General features: G+C 35.6%; 1 protein-coding gene and 1 long non-coding RNA gene across 2 annotated transcripts in view; one reads left to right on the top strand and one right to left on the bottom strand.

Annotated features, from left to right (window-relative positions):
• The window catches only part of HIF1A (hypoxia inducible factor 1 subunit alpha), a 43,496-nt gene that overhangs the window by 1,336 nt on the left and 23,871 nt on the right, over positions 1-18,289 (bottom strand). The window contains exons 5-14 of the mRNA XM_023627857.2: positions 16,008-16,120; positions 15,190-15,392; positions 10,500-10,606; positions 9,208-9,355; positions 7,186-7,406; positions 6,204-6,490; positions 4,500-4,622; positions 3,681-4,105; positions 1,176-1,284; positions 475-601 (exon numbers count right to left, since the gene is read on the bottom strand). Of these exons, the coding sequence (XP_023483625.1) occupies positions 475-601; positions 1,176-1,284; positions 3,681-4,105; positions 4,500-4,622; positions 6,204-6,490; positions 7,186-7,406; positions 9,208-9,355; positions 10,500-10,606; positions 15,190-15,392; positions 16,008-16,120 (1,863 nt within the window). The remainder of the gene's footprint in view (positions 1-474; positions 602-1,175; positions 1,285-3,680; positions 4,106-4,499; positions 4,623-6,203; positions 6,491-7,185; positions 7,407-9,207; positions 9,356-10,499; positions 10,607-15,189; positions 15,393-16,007; positions 16,121-18,289) is intronic.
• LOC138920643 (uncharacterized) overlaps positions 1-18,289 on the top strand; it is a 28,493-nt gene that overhangs the window by 4,390 nt on the left and 5,814 nt on the right. The window lies entirely within an intron of this gene.

The following is an 18,289-nucleotide window of genomic DNA, read 5'->3' as shown; positions in this document are numbered from 1 at the left end:
AGTATTCACTCATCTAGTCAGTAAATATTATTAAACACCCACTATTCGCTAGGTATTGGGAAAAATAAGGCAAATTAAGCTTTGGAAGGTTTTTAGTCTATCAGGCAGAAACCACAGCTGTGTCAAGAAATAAGTGCAATCAGGCGTTACTGTGCCATGTCAGAAGTGTTTACAGGAGACAACAAAGGCACAGAAGTTCATAGATCGATTCAGAAAAAGGCGTGACAACTTACAGTTTCAGCTTCTATTCAACACTGATAGCACAGACATAGATATACCAAAGATAATTACTAAAAAGTTAAAATTCCATCTTGAAATAGCTATTCCTGTGTTAGAAGCCGTTAGATAAAATGCTACCTTGTTTTTTAATCTTGCTAAGGAAGAAAAATCACTCTCACTTGAAGTAAAGCTCTTAAATAAAAAAGTTTCGTGTATTTTAATTCTCTTTGTGAAGGGCAGAAAGAATAAACTAACCAGAGGGTATTAAAATAATTGTCTTCTGCTCCATTCCATTCTGCTCACTAGATTTGCATCCTTTTATGCGTTTCCAAGAAAGTGATGTAGTCGTTGCACGATCATCTGGCTGCTGTAGTAATGCGCCCTAAAAACAGGAAAGTTAGTTCAACTTTACTATGTTCAAGTTTTTTAAAATCAAAAACTTTGAAATCAGACTAAGTTTAGTAACAATATATAGGCAGGTTTCTTAAATCAAGTACTGCCCTAAATTATTTTTAATTCTTTCTCTTAATACTACAATGATAAAGTCATTTGCCATTAATTACACTCAGCTAATGTGTCTGTAAATGCTTTCTAGTTAATTTGGTCTGAAAATATCAGTGTCGATTACACTAGCATTGACTTAACCACTGTGTTTTCGGGGTAAGAAGTAACTTAAAGCGAAAACATCAAGACCAGTGGTGATGTCGGAGCTGGAATAAGGGAGAACTTTACTTTTTACTCAAAATACTATCTATAATGTTTGGAATTTTTACACCCTGAATGTATTCATTAAATGTTTATATTTTTAAGAAACAGTATAAAAGTGAAAAAACCAATGTATAACTTCTGAAAATATAATTTTAAGATTTGGAAGAAACAAGGAATTACCTATATATATAACTCAGAAATAGCACATTAGCCAGAATAGAAAAGCAAACATATATTCTAACACTTACAATTCCTACTGCTTGAAAAAGTGAACCGTCATGTTCTATTTTGCGCTTTCTCTGAGCATTCTGCAACGCCAGGATCTTTGGATTTAGTTCTTCCTCAGGAACGGCAGTTCTGAAAAAAAATGCCGTTCTTTTATTATTATCTTTAAAAATATCCATCTAGCTTTTTTAAACAAAATATATAATGCCTGTTTTCCAAAATTAATATACATAAGGGGACCTTCCTGATTACCAAAGGTTATCACTTTGAATGCCAACATTCAATTTTTAAAACAGAAAATTTCCTAAAATATGCATTTCCCTATTTAGAAAATAGAACTGGACAGAACTAAACTGGTATTTTTGTAAGTCAAAAAAATATTGGCCTTTCATTCCATCTAATATAACACATGGATATTCTTGGGACTACTGTAATACAAGATTAATTTCACATTTGCATAACATTTTCAGTTTATAAAACATTTCATGTTCTTGAGTTCATTTTAGGCTCACTCCCATCCCTAAGATAGGTAACACAGGTACATAATACACATTTTATAAGTTAGAAACCTGAGGCCTGTCAGGTCACTCGCTCAAAGTCCCACTGCTAATTAGCTGCAGATATGAAGTACATTCTGGGTCTCCTGATGCCCACTCCCCTCCCAATGATCTTCCCAGTACGCCAGTGTGCCCTCAGTATTGATCTGGTCATCAAACCTGAACCACCTGCATCTAAAATTAATATTAGATAGTGAAGAACTGTTTGATGTGTCGAGTACATCAATTTTGTTGTATCTGTTTTGTCCTTCAAGAACTCCCCTCACCCCCTCTACATAATCATAATGTCTCCTTGCTGTCTGTTCCCTATAGCTGAAAATGCCATATGGGTAAGTGATATATTACTCTAACTGCTCTGCTACATGCAGTTTTGTTTTGTACTTTTAAAAAGTCTATAAAACCTCCAATATATAGACAGGCAGGTTTTAAAATCCTTATATAAATACATTATCTTTATGCAGTATAACAGCATATCCTGTTAATATCATCTTAGTAACAGTACTTTAAATGGTTTATCTTTAGTCTTTGCTCTAAACTGTAAGTCATCTGATTTAGTACAGTACTTCAATTTTTGCAAATAATTACCTAGAGAAGTAGTAAAGAGAAAGCCTCCATATAGTTCCGAAAGGTAAGTTCATCTCTTAAAGTGTGTAGTGCATACTGTATTGGAACTAATGTAAAAAAACAATTGCTAAATTGACTAGATTTAGGTTTAACAGACTAAAAATAGACTTTGGTTGTGACAAGCACACAGTTGTTCAGAAAACAATATCCCATAGTCCTCTGTAGCTAATAGTAAACTGTAAATTACAGGTCATTGCCATTTATATTACTATATTCATTCATCTGTCCATCCAATAACCATTTATTGAGCAAGCACTATACATTAGGTACTGAGGTAAGTACTAGTACCACTAAAATGTCCAAGACATTGTCATTGCCCTGGAGGAACTCAGAGAGTCAGGCAGCTGATGACATAGTAATTTACCAAGTAATGTAAAGTACCTTACATTTTGTTCTTTATTAGTCTAAAGCCCCAAGATCTTTTCCTAGCTCTAGGAAAAGGCCTTCCCAGCATTCTAGGTCAAAGTAGAGACGCAGGGCAGGGGAACTAGCTCTGGCTGTGGCAGTGCTTTCTCCTGTTGCTGTCACTGTCTGCTCGGTGTAGGCACAGGAGAGGAGGAATCATTTCTCTCCTCCACACACCACACCACTGACTAGCTAAAACTTACTTCCTGTGACTATAGCCTCAAATTTAAAATATGTCAAATCCCATTACAAATTACATACAGAAATTATAACTTAAAATTTGGGTGGTGTCCAGATGTTTGCTCACATTAGCTCCACAGAAGCAATGTCATAAATCATACTTAGATTCCTGCTGTAGCTCTTAAAAATCTATTTAACCTATAATATAGCTAATGTTCTATAAATATTTAATGAAAAATAAAAGCAATTATAAGTAACTATACATAAAATTTAAAAAGAAGTATTATAAATATCTATGTTGAATACTGAGGATTGAAGACCATCAGGCTCAATTTGGAATGGGGAATTGGAAATACCCTTAAGGTGGAAAGGCTTTTTTCAAGAAAGCTTAAAAAGAGCTCTAAGAAATGGAAGCAGTGAGGGTAGTTAACTAGTCTGATTTAAACAACTGCAAGAAACGGGGCCAATTTTTGTACATGTACAGAACTTATTGGCTGGATTTTATTTTTAAAGGTATTAGAAGACTTTCCTACCTCCTACATTTGGACAGGTGATATGATTATTTTAGAGAAAATAAATACACAACCTAATTTAGAAACAGTTTCTGGAGTGCATGTTTTAAGTTCAGAATTTGTATGTCAATTTCATGTTCCTTAAAGCATATATATCAGAAGGTTTCCTATGTTTAGAAATAATTTACCACCACACACATTTTCTAAAAAAACATAAAAGAATTATAACTTTAATGTTACATATAAATACCTTTGACTCAAAGTGACAGATAACACATTAGGGCTTCTTGGATGAGATTTTTCTGTCTGTTCTATGACTCCTTTTCCTGCTCTGTTTGGTGAGGCTGTTCGACTTCGAGTATCACTATATGGTGATGTTGTGGCACTAGTAGTTTCTTTAGGGACGTGGGTAGGAGATGGAGATGCAATCAATATTTTAATGTCTTCCATACCATCTTTTGTCACTGTTTTTAATTCATCATTGGCAGCAGTGTTAGTGACGGTAGGAAGAGCAGGTTCTTGCATTTGAGTCGGCTGGAATACTGTAATCGTGCTCGCACTTTGAGGGCTTGAAGAACTGCTTTCCAATGGTGACAACTGATCGAAGGAACGTAACTGGAAGTCATCATCCATTGGGATGTAAGGAGCTAACATCTCCAGGTCTAAGTCCGTGTCCTTTAAGACAAGTACATGAGTTTTTACAATGGCCACACCTTATAAAAGGAAAACAAGCTAAACCCAAAGTCACTTCAGACTAAAAATTAATAAGGTTTAATATAAAATATAGGGGCTGGCCCCGTGGCTGAGTGGTTAAGTTCGCGTGCTCCGCTTTGGTGGCCTGGGGTTTCGCCAGTTCGGATCCTGGGCGTGAACATGACACCACTCATCAGGCCATGCTAAGGTGGCGTCCCATATAGCACAACTAGAAGGACCTACAACTAGAATATACAACTATGTACTGGGGGGCTTTGGGGAGAAGAAGAAAAGAAAGAAGAAGATTGGCAACAGATGTTAGCTCAAGTGCCAATCTTAAAATATATATATAAATATAATAAACAAGTTCATATACCTGAGTGGAAAATGGATTCTTTGCTTCTGTGTCTTCAGCAAAAAGTTTCTCTACCAATTCCAACTTGAATTCATTGACCATATCACTATCCACATCAAAACAATATTCACTGGGACTGTTAGGCTGTAAAAGGAATTAAATATTTACTTCTCCCTGAAGAAGCCAGCATGTTTTGCTACTTGGTAGAATTCTCAAACCACATCTCAGAGAATACACAACAAAGTCCACCTCTTCTGTCAAGTGGTGCACCTACAACATGACTGACAAACATTAATGTACAATTGAAATTTCACAAGATTGTAACCTATCAATAACTAAATAAAAAAAAAACTAAAAAAAAAAAAAAGTCCACCTCTTCTGTCAAATTTTATCTAACTAGTGAGAAGTTTAATTTTTGAGCTTACACTTAAAACTAATTTTGTCAATATACACATTTCTGACTGCATGTAATATAACATCATTTATAAAATTAAGATTAAAAGATGCATTCATCTGCTTATTCTAAGAATAAAACTCATCTAATAATTCAACTCCCACATGGTACTCAATTGGCCAATAATTAGATGATATCCCCACTGGAGCCTACCTTGGTACTGAGAGGGCACACTTCTGTGGCCATCTACCCGGAAATCTCATAGCCACCCAGGAGGTAGGGGTGGAGACTTAAGTCCTTTTACTTGCATTCACCTTAATGAATGTGCTATTATTTTAGAAGTTCTGAGCAAGAATTTTAACCAAAAAACTACAGCTATGTATTCTAAGCATAAACTTCTGCCTCTCATTTTAACATTTTTTTTTAGATTTACTTTTGTTAGATTAAAGACAAACTAAGTTGAACATTTTTGTGCTAGGCAAAATGAGCAACCAGAGCATAGGATATATTCTCTAGAAGGCTATGAGATGTCAAATCTACTCTCAGCTTGCCAGTTTGAATCAATAAATATTTAATGTAAGACTATTTACCACTTATTGAGGCTTATTTGTGCCTCATTTATCAAAGCATAATATTCAGATCTTGGTCACCCTACTCTGGAGCATATTTTTAGACATATGAAGCTCCGAAATTGACTCATTCTAGATTCAGAAATAGAGCTCTATGTGATACCTTTAGTCTTGGCCCAACCTAGCCCTTAAAGACTATTTTTATTGTCTTTATAAGAAAACTAATATCAAGACAGAACTTGAATAAAAAGCAGTTATTAGGTATTTATTCTGTGTAAGACTTGGTATTTTCATGTTACACTTATCCAGAATTTCAAAACAGTGATGGAAACTGGAATAAACTGGGCAAAGAGCTTAGAGTCCTTTCTAAGCCTGGCTAAGCTTTTTGCACTGGACTATTTTCCAAATCAAAGGGTATTATGTGTGGGCTTGGAGCTCTCGTACACACACACACAGTATTGTTCTCTGTGGATGTCTAAATTCAAGACTTTGTCTTATTGATATAAATATAGAGAGAAGCAACATAAGTTTTATGTTTCATGTTAAACCAGTTCCTTCCCATGTTCCTATCTTTGACCCTAAAACATGCACTGAGGTCTAAGTTAGGCTCACAACAGCTTTTGTAGTAATTTTAAAGTGCTAAAATTCACAAACAAAACTGTGACACGTGGTTCAAATCAAAGTTTGAATCAAAATTTCAAATACATTCCTGAATATTAAAATCTGAAAGTTATCCTTTTCTTATTAGAGCACAACACCTACCTCTGGTGAACTTTGTCTAGTGCTTCCATCAGAAGGACTAGCTGGCTGATCCTGAATCTGGGGCATGGTAAAAGAAAGTTCCAGTGACTCTGGATTTGGTTCCAATTTTAATGCAACTTCCTGATTGAGTGCAGGGTCAGCACTACTTCGAAGTGGCTTTGGAGTTTCAGAGGCAGGTAATGGAGACATTGCCAAATTTATATTCTGTATTTTTTCATTGGATAATGGGAGCATTACATCATTATACAATGGAACTTCCTCAAGTTGTTGGTCATCAGTGTCTGTGTCTGTAGGGAAAAAAATTAGTCTATTTAAAGAATATCTAGATTTTAACATATAGGAAAATTTCTGTCCCCTTTTATCAGAGGTTTGCCTAGTTCACTCAAACAAAAATGTTACCAGATTTTCCTTGATCAGAAAGTTTACAGATATTATGGTGTAAGTCTGAGTTATCGTTCCAATTCACTATTAACTCCTATTAATCTAAATTGCATTAAATCTACAATTAAACTTAATACATTAAATCTACAATTCCAACCTTTTCATAACTTTTATGCATTAAAATTTAACCTACTTTGAAATTGTAGTTTTCATTTTCAATGTCTGATATTATGGTATGAATGCTTATGTATCCTTTAATGCAATGATACCTCTTGCAATACAACTCTGCTAAACTGTGGAGGAAATATGACAGTAGGATATAGAAATGAGAGTAGCTGAGAAAAATTGAAGTGGAAAAAAGAAATACCTTAAGGACACTTTGAAGCACAATTTCCAACAATGTGACAAAAAGCAGGAATGCTGAGAAATTACAGGGGCAAAAATATTTAAGCAAGTACTTTCAAGCAGACTATGAAAAAAATAGATAAAACCACAATATCCAAATGATTACCAACAAAAAATGTCAGAGTAAAGGTCAGTTAAAATGGGCTTGCAGCAACAGACATAGCTTAAGCAATTAACAAAATAACTAAAGACCCACCATTGCTGCCAAAATCTAAAGATATGATTGTGTCTCCAGCAGCTGGGGCAAGCAAAGTTAAAGCATCAGGTTCCTTCTTAAGTTTATCAAAGAGGCTACTTGTATCTTCTGATTCAACTTTGGTGAATAGCTGAGAAATTTTCATATCTGAAGATTCAACTGGTTTGAGGACACATTCTGTTTGTTGAAGGGAGAAAATCAAGTCGTGCTGAATAATACCACTGTCAAAAAAGAGATTAGTAATTCTTAAATGCGCACTTGACACAATAACGGGGAGAGGCTCTGAAATGACCTTGTCTCTCAAAAAAATTCTGCTTTATGAAAAGGAACATTTTAAGATGCCTTGACCTATAATCTCTCATGCATACTTGGTCACATTCAGTGTTTAAAATAACAATATGAAATAAAGACCTATTAAAATTCACAGTATAATATAATTCAAATATTCTACTAAATTCAATTGAGAAATTTCAGCTATCCCTTTGGGAAGAGTTGTGATGACAAAGAAATGTAACAATCAGGTACATGAAGGATATAAGTAGATCTTCATCATTTTTGTGCTGACTCACATACAATGAAATTGGCACAGAAGAACTCTTTGGTGCTAATATATGAAGCATGACCTAAGCATGGTCCTGGATTATGAAGATATATGGATAAATGACCAAGGTCTTTCTAAGAGGGGTGCCGTATCTTCTTTGGTGGTAGGAAAATGATATGGTGATACTACCTATGGGATAGAGTTGAAGAGAGATGATGAACAGCAGCTCCATCTTCACGTTTGGTTTAAACGAAATTTTACTGCTCCTTTAATCAACAAATATTAAGTGTTTACTATGTGAAATGAACTGAGGATGCAAAGATTAAAATACCCATCCCTTGCCCTCAAGAAGTTTATGACTCAGTGTGAAAGTAGGTGTGCCAACAATTAAAATACAAAGTGATGATTGCTAAATTAGAGAAGGCTTGCTTCACAGAGAGGCCAATAAGCTGAAACTTGGGCTCAAGTAGTATTTATTAGGCAGACTGGGATTGGGGGGAAAGGAGGACATTCCAACTAGGTGACTCTTATATAATGGTAAAGTCAAAAAAGAACTCTTTGGCGCTAATATTAAAACATTAAAGGATGGTGTCACAAGTGGCAAAAATTAAAACAAATGACCAAAGTCTTCCTAAGAGAGGTGGTCACAGATTTTGGAAAAACAGCTACATCTATGAAAGCATGGGAGTATAGAAAATAATAAAAAATGATGCTATGCAAGTACGTGAGGGTTTATCCTGGGGTTGATAAAGGAATCCTTAAAACATTTCTAAGGAAAATGAGATAATCAGATATCCAGGCAAGAAAACTCAGCCTGGTGGTAATGCAAAAGATGAAGTAGAAGGGGGCAGTCGCCTACTGAAATAGATCAAATGAAAGATTAGTTTATGATATCCATAATAGTCACAAGCCAATCAACGAAGCAAAGGGTTCATCATTATACATGAGACACGCATCACATTATACGGCCTCTTACAGTAATTGCAAATAGAATTTCATTTAATCCACATTATACCCTTTTGTGGTATTATCATCTTTCCTATATGGATGAAATTCAGAAAAATGGGGAGACTTCCCCAAGGTCATGGAGCTAAAGAGTGACAGAGCTTTGAGACAAACCTAACTATTCCAAGGCCAGTATTCTTCCTACAAAAAGAACACAGCTGCCTTGAGATAGTATATGGTGATAGCTGTATGACTAGTACAAACTCATCCATACATCTGGTATTTTTTTCAAGGTCTTTTTAAAAATGAGAGCGAAAAGGATGGGGGCAGATAGCTACTGAGAGGAGTCAGTGGACTCACTCTAGAACAGCTGACCTGAAAACGCAGGTCAGAGCACTGAAAACCATAATTAGGCAGAATGTGAAAGTAAAATAAAATTCAGTTAATGTTTATAATCTTCTCTTCCTATAAAAGAACAGAGTATCCAAAAAAAAGTTACTACTAGCTCCCCCCCAATATTTATTTTCCAAGCTTACCTCACAACATAATTTACACATACAATGCATTGTGGTTGAGAGTTCTTAGTGTTATATATGACAGTTGCTTGAGTTTCAACCCAGACATATCCCCCTCTTTTGGCAAGCATCCTGTACTGTCCTGTGGTGACTTGTCCTTTAGTGAACACTAGGAGTGAAAAGGAAAAAGAGTCATGCAGTGACAACAACTTTGAATTTCTAGTCGAATGAATGGACGTTGAATGTTGATCAGTTGTAGAAAAGGGGAGAAATATTTATTTTAATGGAGTCCGCTGTCACTGTTTGAATTGAAAGAGAGAATAAGCTGGAGCATAGCTGAAAATGTACCCATTTCAGTCTTCTAACCCGCAAAGTAAACTCCTTTCCTGCCAATCCTCACTTTAAATAAAATGAAAGCCAAGAATGAGGGACAGCACTGACTAAAATTCCTTTAATGACTTACATATTCAAAGTATTAGACAAACCAGAGAATGAATAATCTTGATTCCACAGAGAACATTCAAGAAAGTGGTGCTGCTATAATTTTCTTAAATTCCTGCTATAGTTTCCAGAGAACCAGATGCTTCAAAGAGCTGTGCTACTGCATTTGAATCTCAGTTGATTTCATGCCGACGTCTTTTGGCAATTTAGGCAATCTTAATTAATTATTGATTTGGGAGAAAGTACTACGTAAATAGTAATGATGATATTATGAGTTATTGGGGCCCTGACTATAGACTTGGGCCCTTTCTAGTTCAAGGCTAATCACACTAACTCAGTGACATTCAGGCATGCCCAGTCTCACTGAAATCGTATATAGGTACACATTAAGCAGGCAAGTGAGAAATCCCAGAGTTTTACTTAACATAGGATCTTCAAATAACATTCATTTGAGTCAAACTGAGAATGCTATCTTATGCCAAAGGTACTTATTACCACTAGTGCATGATGCTGATCACCTTCACTTCATTGAACAATTATTTTGAGTGCATTCTATGTGTCAACCACTGTTCTGAATACTTAGGTATCAATTCTGAAAATAATGCTGTAATATTCTATATTTTCTTGCCTTTGTATTTAAAATGCCAGGGAAGTTTTATATATTATTAAATGATTCTGCTTTAACTGGTATTGGTTGTAACAAACATAAAACATAGATTTAGTGTCAAGATCCCTTATGAAGAGGTCGGTTAAGATATTTCGTCTAGGAATAAGGGTTAATTTTAACCAAAAGTTAGGTGTATGACCAAATGGTAAAGAGATTACAAGAGTTAAATAATTAGAATATCTATGAGTTCTTCCATTGTACTTACTATCATGATGAGTTTTGGTCAGATGATCCGAGTCCAAAGCATGGTAATATTCATAAATTGAGCGGCCCAAAAGTTCTTCTGGCTCATATCCCATCAATTCGGTAATTCTATTAAGTAAAAAATGTAAGAAAGAAGAAAAAAGAGAAACTAACTGATAAAGAAAATTTTTGCTTCTCCAGAGTAACTGATATGCATTAATTTTATGGACAAGTGAATTTTCAAAACTAAAGATCATCTTTCTTTGCTTAGAATAAATTTACATCTCACCTTTAGCAACTCTACAGTTAGTACATGTGGAAGCCCTCACGGTTCCTCGGCTATTTGGCCCTTTTATCCCCTTCACCCAAACTTATTACATATTTTTATCACATTTTATTGTATATACTTTTGGTAACAAGACAGGGTAGTGATATGAAGTGCTGCTAAATTAAATGATTAACAGTTATAAAGGTAGTCACTGACATTTAATTGAAAATATAGATTAAATCTATAACATTATTTTACCATAAGTCAGATTCTTTCTATGTACAAAACCAGAGTCTGTACCTAACAGTTCCCCTAGGCAAGGTTTCACTTTGGGGGATCCATCGTCACTGTAAAATTTTAGTATCAACCAAAGAGTATCCACACTAAATGGGAACTAAAAGAATACCTTTTATTATGTTGTTTTGGAAGATGCTCTTGTACTTAGTTTTTGAAATTAATTACATAAAATTATAGGAATTGATTTCAGATGAAACAATGTTATCAAATTGAAAACGCACCACAAAGTAGTCTAGTTATCCCTTCTCGTTCCCTGGCAGCTCCTTTAGGACAGTCACTAGATCTTATTACTCTTTGTAACCACAGTCTGAAATGTAACCCATTTCACGAGAAAGAGAAATCTGTCTTAGCACCGTGCTAAACAGAAAGTTCTCTTCTGGGAGCAAAACACGAGTTAAGCTTCCCAATTTCTTAGCATTTAGATTTCAAAGGACATTCTGACTGAGGCAATGTACTGTGTCCAAAAAAACAGCTACAGAAAGCACAGGAAAGATACCCTTCTCCTAAGAAATGTATAAAAGTAATACTGTTTATGTTGTCACACTTTAAGGCAAGATCTGCCATACTTTATTCCAAAATAAATAAATAGATAAACAGAAAGCTGATTGGTAAAAAACCAAAAACCAAAAACCAAACCAAGCCAAAATCCAGAATTCTTTACAAAGGGACATCTCTAAATATATCTAACACTAGGTGGCAGCATTTCAAAGGAAACCACTGTTAAAAAAATCTTATTTAAATTATTATGCTTTAAAAATCATTTTAATTGGTATTATATAGGTTATATGTTTAAGTAAAATTCCCATGGAATTATAATTTTTTCATTATTTAAATCTTTTATGCCTATGTATGCCTGGCATTGTTCTAGGTGTGAAAATGCAAAGACAAAACTCAACATGTGGCTGATCTTCTGGTACACGTAGTACTTATGAAATGAAGTGGCAAGTGCAGGGATGAGAATCTGCTGCAGGAATCAGAGGAACCATCTCTATCCATGAGAAAGGATGGTACGGGAAGGGACGGCTTCTTAGAGGAGACTTATGAGTAGAGTATAGAAGAGAGTCAAGCAGAACCATTTCAGGAAGAAGGTGTACCACAAGCAAGAGAGATGAGAAAATGCTTGACATTGTACAGGCAAGAAAGGCTCTGATGTGGTTAATGGGGTCAAGTGGGGAGAGTTGAGGCTGGAGAAGTAGGTAGGAGGATCAGATTAATGAGGGCCTTGTATATCATGTTAAGAGGCTTTAAACAAACATCAGTGCTTCTCAATCTGAGCTGAGGTATGTCTATCACTAAGGAATAAAAGATGGCAAAATATAAAAAGCATTTATTTTCTTAGAAGGTCAATTTTGTATTTGAGGAAGGAAGGTGAAGCTAAGTTAACTTTAGAAAATTACATAGCTTATATTCTGTACCAAAAAGGGGAGGAGTGATCCAGAAAATTTGATCAAAAAGCATTTTTAGGGGCCAGCCCGGTGGCGCAGCAGTTAAGTGCGCACGTTCTGCTTTGGCGGCCCAGGGTTCACCAATTCAGATCCTGGGTGCAGACACAGCACTGCGTGGCACGCCATGCTGTGGTAGGCATCCCACATATAAAGTAGACGAAGATGGGCACGGATGTTAGCTCAGGGCCAGTCTTCCTCAGTGAAAAAGGGAGGATTGGCAGCAGTTAGCTCAGGGCTAATCGTCCTCAAAAAAAACCCAGAAAACATTTTTAATGGACTAGGAAACCTGTGATCTAAATCAACTATGCAGTATACCATTCATTCATTGTGTTTTGAGGAAGGACCTGTTCATCTTCATGTCTACATTAATGCTAGTTATAGCTCCACAAACAGAGCAGGTGCTCCAACAGATGTGTTGAATGATTCTAAATGGAAATTAGTATAGGAAGTAATAGGTATTTGCAGGTGTTTTGGATGTTAGACACTTGATATGTTAGCTTTTCTTAAAACTAGGCAAAATTTTCTCTGTATCTTTGTTCTTAGGGGTTATAGATGTGAGAAGTTTCTATAGAGCTCTAACCAGAAAACTAACAATCAAAACCTTACTTGGTTGATCTCCAAGCTGGCTGTTTTTACTCCTCTGTCATGATCATTTTGCTAATTTTCTGATATAACCAGAAGGTGAATGTCATTGCCTTTCTCATTTTCTTATTCTAGCTCTATCAGTGTCCTTTCTCCCCATTCTATCCCTATACTTTGTTACTGAGTTCAAAAAAATACAAAATAATTCTTCAAAAAAGGATAGGCATTTCTGTTCTACCATACATTCCCATGAATACTGTCAGTAAACACAATAAAATACTTCTTAGCTTTTCTATCTTCATCTTTCTTAAAGTTGACCCAGTGGTGGAACATGTGCTATGTGCACTAGGCACTCAACAAACTCCTTTAATCCTTAGAACAGCCTTTTCAAGTATGGCCCTTTTTTTCTTTTCCAAATAAGAAACGTGAGATTTAGAATACTGAAGTTCTAAGGCCAAGGCCACACTCTAAGTACCAGAGCTGCAAGCCAGGACTGAATCTAGGATTATGTGATTCCAAAGCCAGCGCTCTGTCACGTTTCTTTGTCCAGTGGAGTGGAGGATTCTTATCTACTTTATATTATGGCTAAGTGCTTAAAATTGGTTTTCTTATATAATCTTCAAGTTGACCACATATAAAGCAGGTGTTATTAAAGACGAAGAAACTGATCCTCAAAGGGAAGAACTAATGTGTCCAATATTATTTGGATATAGGCAGCAAAGTCAAGATTTAGTAGTCTGGCTACAGAATTTATGCCTTTATCCACTATGATATACTGCATTATAGTAAAAAATGGAATAAGCAGGCAAATAATTACAACAGCAGAATAAATTCTACATCAGAGGTATGTACAAGGAATAATATAGTTTCTTAAAGGAACAAGGAAAGCTCCACAAAGGAGTAGATGCAATAAGTGGCTCTTGGAAGGTAAGTATGCGTTACAAGTTGAAGAAAGTGTCGCTGCAGAATGGCAAAGTATGTGCAAAGGCACTAAGATGGTCAAACAGCATGTAGAGCTCTCCGGCTGTGGGGGGTGGGGAGCGCTAGATCATAAATATCTTTGTCATGCTAAGAAGTTCAGATTTTATCATGTAGGTCTTTTTTCTTTCAGCTTTTCAAAATGCACGTTTTTTGATAAATAAAAATCTCCTGTCCTCCTTTACTATTTTTATAAACAAAAGTTTTTTGTGTGTGAAGATGAAGGGAAGCAATTGTGGCATTTTCAATAGGAGAATGACATGATCTGGTTTTCACATTAGGAAGTCTACTTTTTGGAAACCTGGATGACAGATTAAAAGGGCACAAATGTGTTGGCAGAGCAGCAGCTTAAGAGACTGGCAACAGTTCAAGCCAAAGGTAATAATGAGCTGAAGAATTCAACAGCAGGAGGGCAAGGATGGAAAGGAGTGAATGGATCAAGAGACATATGATAGGAAACCTTTAGGATTTAGAGACCAACTGAGTGTAGATAATGAGGGCCAAAGAAAAGTTAAGGATGACTTCCAGATTTTTCCTGAAGTCATGTGTCTGCAGTGGTATATTTAACCATGATAGGCATTATAAGAGAGAATGCAGTTTTTGAAGTTGTTTTGGGGCAGTAGTGGTGGTTAGGTTACAGAAATATTTAGTTTATAATACAGAAGAGTATCTATGCAGATAAAAATATCAAATTGACAATTAAATAGAAATAGTTATGAACATAATTTGGGAAATGGCAATTGAAACCATGGGGAGGGATGAAGCTGCACAGGGAAAACATGTAGGGTGAGGAGAGGACCAAAGACTTTCCTTTCTAGTCTATAACCAAAAGAAATCTAGCCTTCCTGAAATTATGCTTTGTATGTTTTGGAAGTATATTTTCTCTTTAAATAAATTAGAGCCCCTAAAGGAAAAAGACTTAATCTTAATAATTTCTGGATAGCACCTACATAGAAAGTGTTTAATAAATATGGCTGAATTAATCCACAAAGTTAATCTAATACTACTGAGTTCTAGGATGAATCATCGTATTCAGTTTAGTGGAAGGAAGCATACACAGTCTTTACTATAGTGAATAGTAAAAAACAAAAAATGCTATGGACTAATTAAAAATTTCAAGTTATATTTCATGTCTTATTTACCTTTCATCACAATAAGAAAATTTCATATCCAGACTGTGACGACTGAGAAAAGTCTTGCTATCTAAAGGAATTTCAATATTTGAAGGATGAGGAATGGGTTCACAAATCAGCACCAAGCATGTCATGGGTGGTTTCTTATACCCACACTGAGACTGGTTACCATTGGTGTCATATACATGAATGTGGCCTGTGCAGTGAAGTACCTGTGTAGGAAGAAAACAAAGTAGTTTTTTAAAAAATATACAATGCCAGAAAAACAAAGTAGAGAGATAAGTAGTTGAAATGATGTGGCAAGTAAGCTTTCACAAAATTTACAGTCATTAGTAGATTAGCTATACTTTTGAAAATCACTAAATGTTTTCCTTATAACACCACATATGACCTACTCCTCAGGAACCATAGATTATGCTTTAAAAAATCTCCTTTGTACAAATCTGGGCTGATTTTTCATTCATCTGGTCATCGTAGCTGTTTGATGGTTATTTCTTGCTTTGATGACTGTATTTCAACACCAAGCAAAGAAATGATACAACAATGAATAGAAAATTAAGCTCTGTCAAGATTCAAACACTGGGTAATTGGCAAAGCCAACTGATTAAGTTAGCTCAGTACACCAGTGTCGCAGTTCACATAATTTAAGTTCATGCCTCAAACTGCAAATTACTACACTGTTTTGGATGTTAAATCTGCAAATGCCAAGGAGCATTTAGTAAGTTTTCCCTCACAACTCTAATGCTGTCTTAATACCAGCAGTGTCAAGATGTATGAAGTTATCTATAAATCGAGTGCATCACCACTCACAAATCATTTTTATTCACCTTCCATGTTGCAGACTTTATGTTCATAGTTCTCCCCCGGCTTGTCAGGGTACACTTCATTCTGAGAAAAAAGCTTCGCTGTGTATTTTGCTCTTTACCCTTTTTCACAAGGCCTAAGGAAAGCATGAAATAAAGTTTAAAAACATAATTGAATATATACATTTGTTACAGTAAGAGTAGTACAGTACCTAGCACCTAGGTGCTGTTCAATTAAAAGTCTCAGCATGCACACAGTGATTCACACCCACTTTGCCCACTCCAGCACATCCAAGGGATCTAACACACTGCAGTCAGCACCAGAGGTTCACAACAGCAGTGATTCCCTGAACTGGTGGGAGGAGAATCCATATTTGGGATAATGGTTAATCATATCACATTCAAGCCAGTAAAGCTGATCAAATTATGAGGAAATATAAGTATGGTATGAATTTGCCCCATAACTGTGCTATCAGTGTTAAGCACACCCAAAGAAAGAACTTTAGTGAACTGTTCCAAACCTTTACTAAGTGTTAGCTCAATTCATAATAAGCACTCACATATATATAGAACTTTCAAAATAGCAAATAACATTTTTATATATCTGATTTTTCCTTAAATCTTCTTTTATTATAAAGCAGGCAGGAAATCATTTCTACTTTGTTACTAAGAAAAAAAATACGAATGACTTTTCAAAGCAGAGTTAAAATTAAATAAATTCAAGTCTATTTATCCATTCCAAACTTCATGTAACTAAAAAATGAGATTACATGCAGGTGGCTAAGTATATAATAACTTGATATCTTCATTGATCAGTCTGATTCAAAACAAATACAAAAATATTCATTATTCAGGACCTGGGCTAGATATTGCAGGCAATACAAAGATGAATAAGACACACTGCCTGTCCTGAAGAAGTTAAAAATTTAGTAGATGTAGTGAGGCCAGTGACATGCAAGGCAGAATAAGTGCCTAAGACTTACAAGAATGCTTTAAAGAAGTATAGAAAGAGTAGAAGATGACTTCTAGTCAAGAGGAAATGAAGAAGTCCTTCTTAGACAAAGAGACATTGGAATTTCACAAAGTAGAAATTCTTTGGCACAAGAATAGAGAGTTAGAAGGGTATCCAGGCAGAAGAAAGAGAATGAAAAGCACAGAGGGGGGAAAAATAGCACGTGTGGGGAAGAGTAGATAGTCCAGTTTGGCTGCAACATAAAGTACAAGCACAAGAGAAGGGAGACCAAGTTTGAGGAACAGTGAGGGCTATAACTATGGAGGCCTTGGAGGCTACAACGAGTAGTTCAGCCTTAATAAACAACATGGAGCTTCTAAAAATCCTGAGGTGGGAAGCACAATCAGTAATTTAAGGAACATTAATCTAGCAGCAATATATAGGATGTGTTAGAATTAGAATACAATGATGGTAATGAGGGGCTGAACATAGCGGAAGTGAAAAGAAGGGTGGCAAAAGACAAATGAAGACGTAGAATCTATAAAAACTTGAAAATTGATGGAAATAAGGGAGATAAATTTTAAAAAGATCTGGAAACTTTAAGGCTAATATATTGAAGGAAAAGTGTCAAGTGAAAAAGAAACGTAAGTTTAAATTTAGGCCTGGTTAGTTAGAAACGCTGGACTCTTGAGGAAGAAGAGTTCTAGTTTATACTAGCTAATAATGGAACTAGGGAAGCTGGGGCAGTCTTGGTGCTGATACAAGTTATTTGGGTTTACTTAAATAAGGATTCCGTGTGCCCTCCCTAGAAGCACTTGAGAGTGGATTTTAAAAAAATGCCACAGAACCACACTGGTCTCGGTGATGGTATGTGTGAGGGCAGGGATTGTGGTGGTGGCAGCAGAGACCCAACTGTAAACTCTTTGGGGTATTTTCAGTTCTTCATAGTCTAAGCTTGAATTGGACTGACCTTTGAAAACCCAAAGCCTTTGAATTGGGACATGAAGATAAATTAAGCCAAGGTAACTGAAAAGTATTCACATTTTCCTAATTGAAAGAAGCATTTTTAAAAAACTAAGTTTTCAGTCCTCTGAAAACATATTTTATAATAATTTCATGAACTCCCAGTCATCCTTTTAGAATTTAAATGGAAGAGTAGTAGGACTGTGGTATGAACACGCCACTGGCTCTCAGTGTCTCACTAAAACGGGATGTGCTGCAGCAGCTTCGCTTTTCTAAAAACGACAATCTGCATTTCTGTTTCCCAAGAAAACATCAAAAATGCATTAACTGCATTAGGAATGATTTCAAAAAATATTCATGTGCTTTCAAGAAACATTTGGTTAAAAACATA

This window comes from Equus caballus, chromosome 24 (genome assembly GCF_041296265.1).
Source record: "Equus caballus isolate H_3958 breed thoroughbred chromosome 24, TB-T2T, whole genome shotgun sequence".
NCBI lineage: Eukaryota > Metazoa > Chordata > Mammalia > Perissodactyla > Equidae > Equus > Equus caballus.
Note: the sequence above shows the minus strand (reverse complement) of the source record. Positions and strands in the feature narration are given on the sequence as shown.